Here is a 2,164-nt window from a genome sequence, read left to right as displayed (position 1 = left end):
CACCCAACTCGGCAACTCAGCTTCTCGCCAAAACCCACCACCCAGAGAAAACCAAAGAGACCACCCCAGACCGACAAATACCAGCCGACCACCAAGAATCGGCAAATTCTCTAACTACACGCCCCTAACGGCACCAATTACCGAGATATATCACCAAATAGCAGACCGAGGTATAATTCCGAAAGCCCGACAACTCAAGGAAAGGACAGGAGGCAACAAAACCCTCTACTGCGACTACCACCGGGGTTACGGTCACAAAACACAAGATTGTTTTGACCTTAAAGACGCCCTCGAACAAGCCATACGAGACGGCAAACTCCCAGAATTTGCCAAAATCATCAGAGAACCAAGACGCGCGGAAAGAGAAAGGTCGACGGAAAGAGAAGGGCGTAACACAAGAACCCAAAAGCAACCCCCCAGGAAAAGCCCGGAGGAAGACCCGACCATCATAGTAAACGTCATCACAGGCAAGGACGTATCAAGTAAGTCAAAACTAACGATGAAAAAAGATCTCAAAGTAATGGCTGTCAGAAACCAAACCCCACCAACTGCGGCCGACAACATGATAACCTTCTTACCAGAGGATTGCCAGCACGGCACCTCGGCCGAGGATGCCCCCTTCGTCATCTCGGCAAGAATCGGAACAGGACTAGTGCGAAGGATACTAGTAGACACCGGGGCAGACTCGAACATTCTTTTCCGAGGAGTCTTCGATAAACTTGGGCTCCACAACGACAACCTCCAAACACACCGCAACGGCGTCATGGGACTAGGAGACAACTTTCTCAAACCAGATGGCTCAATCACACTTCCCATCACCATAGGAACGAGCAGCCAGAAGAAAACAATCCTATCCGAATTTGTAGTCCTAAAAGATTCCACAGCCTATAACGTAATCCTCGAAAGGAAAACAATCAATGACTTCTCCGTAGTCATCTTTACCAAATACCTCCTTATGAAGTTCAGAACTGACGACGACTCCGTCGGTACCATCCACGGGGACCGAGAAGTCGCCGCCGAATGCGACAACACCAACCTAGCCCTAAGGAAAAAGTCCCGAGATGCGGCCGGAGTATTCCTAGCCGATCTGGATGCCCGACAAGACGGCCAACCCAAGCCAGAACCAGAAGGAGATATGGAAAAACTACAAATAGGGCTAACCAAAGATGAATACACCTTCATTAATAGAAACCTCCCATACGACCTCAAAGAGGAACTCTCTCAACTCCTGAAACAAAATAGAGACTTGTTTGCATTCACGCCGGCCGACATGCCGGGAATAAGCCCCGACCTAATGTCCCACCGACTCTCCGTAGACCCCAAAGCCAAACCCGTAGCACAAAGGAGACAAAAAATGTCATCAGACCGGGCCGCCGAGGTCAAAAAGCAAGTTAAAGCCCTACTCGAAGCCAACTTCATCAGGGAAATCCCCTACACGACCTGGCTAGCCAACGTCGTACTAGTGAAGAAATCTAACGAGAAATGGCGAATGTGCGTCGACTACACGGACCTCAACAAGGCCTGCCCGAAGGACGGAGGGTGTGAGGGCTCCGGTGGCCCCGGCGGGGGGTGTCCCTAGTCTTTTTTCTTGGGTCACTAGTGACGTCTGGGGGACGCCGTCGCGGATGACGGAGGCGGACCTCCAATGGCTCCGCGATGAAGGGGCTGTTTGTGGGGGTGGCGATGCTGAACGCCACTATGAGCTTTCCCTTCCTGGGGTTGACGAGAGGGTTTGCTATACCAATCTCGACTCCCCGACTGTGCCGGATTGGATGTGGGTGTATGAGGCGATGTTTACCCGGCTCGGTGTTCAGCTTCCCTTTTCTCCATTTGTCCAGCAGTTATTGAACCGGTGCTCCGTGGCGCCGTCCCAGCTACATCCGAACAGCTGGGCGGCAATACGGTCTTTCGAACTTGTTTGTGATTTTTTAGAGCTACCTGCCTCAGTAAATGTTTTCCTTTTCCTCTTCTTGTGTACTCTTCCGACTAAGGAGGGGAAGCACAAGAAAGGGTATGTGTCTTTCAGAGCTCAACCCCATCGTCGTGTTTTCGGTTTGTATGAAGATTCCTTTCACGGTTTTAAGAGTGGTTATTTTAAGGTTCGTCCCGCGGGGGGACATCATCCTTTTTGGTTGACGTTGGAGGGTGAACGTTGGTTCCCCAC

General features: G+C 51.2%; 1 protein-coding gene across 1 annotated transcript; it reads left to right on the top strand.

Moving 5' to 3' along the window:
* The first annotated feature begins 520 nt into the window (after window positions 1-520).
* On the top strand, window positions 521-1,579 carry LOC140176068 (uncharacterized). The gene has a single exon (XM_072205927.1). It carries the CDS (start codon window positions 521-523, stop codon window positions 1,577-1,579), a length of 1,059 nt encoding a protein of 352 aa, XP_072062028.1.
* Window positions 1,580-2,164: the final 585 nt, after the last annotated feature.

Source organism: Arachis hypogaea, chromosome 11, assembly GCF_003086295.3.
Source record: "Arachis hypogaea cultivar Tifrunner chromosome 11, arahy.Tifrunner.gnm2.J5K5, whole genome shotgun sequence".
Taxonomy (NCBI): Eukaryota; Viridiplantae; Streptophyta; class Magnoliopsida; order Fabales; family Fabaceae; genus Arachis; species Arachis hypogaea.
The sequence above is the reverse complement of the archived record's forward strand: the minus strand, read 5'-3'. Positions and strand labels throughout refer to the sequence as shown.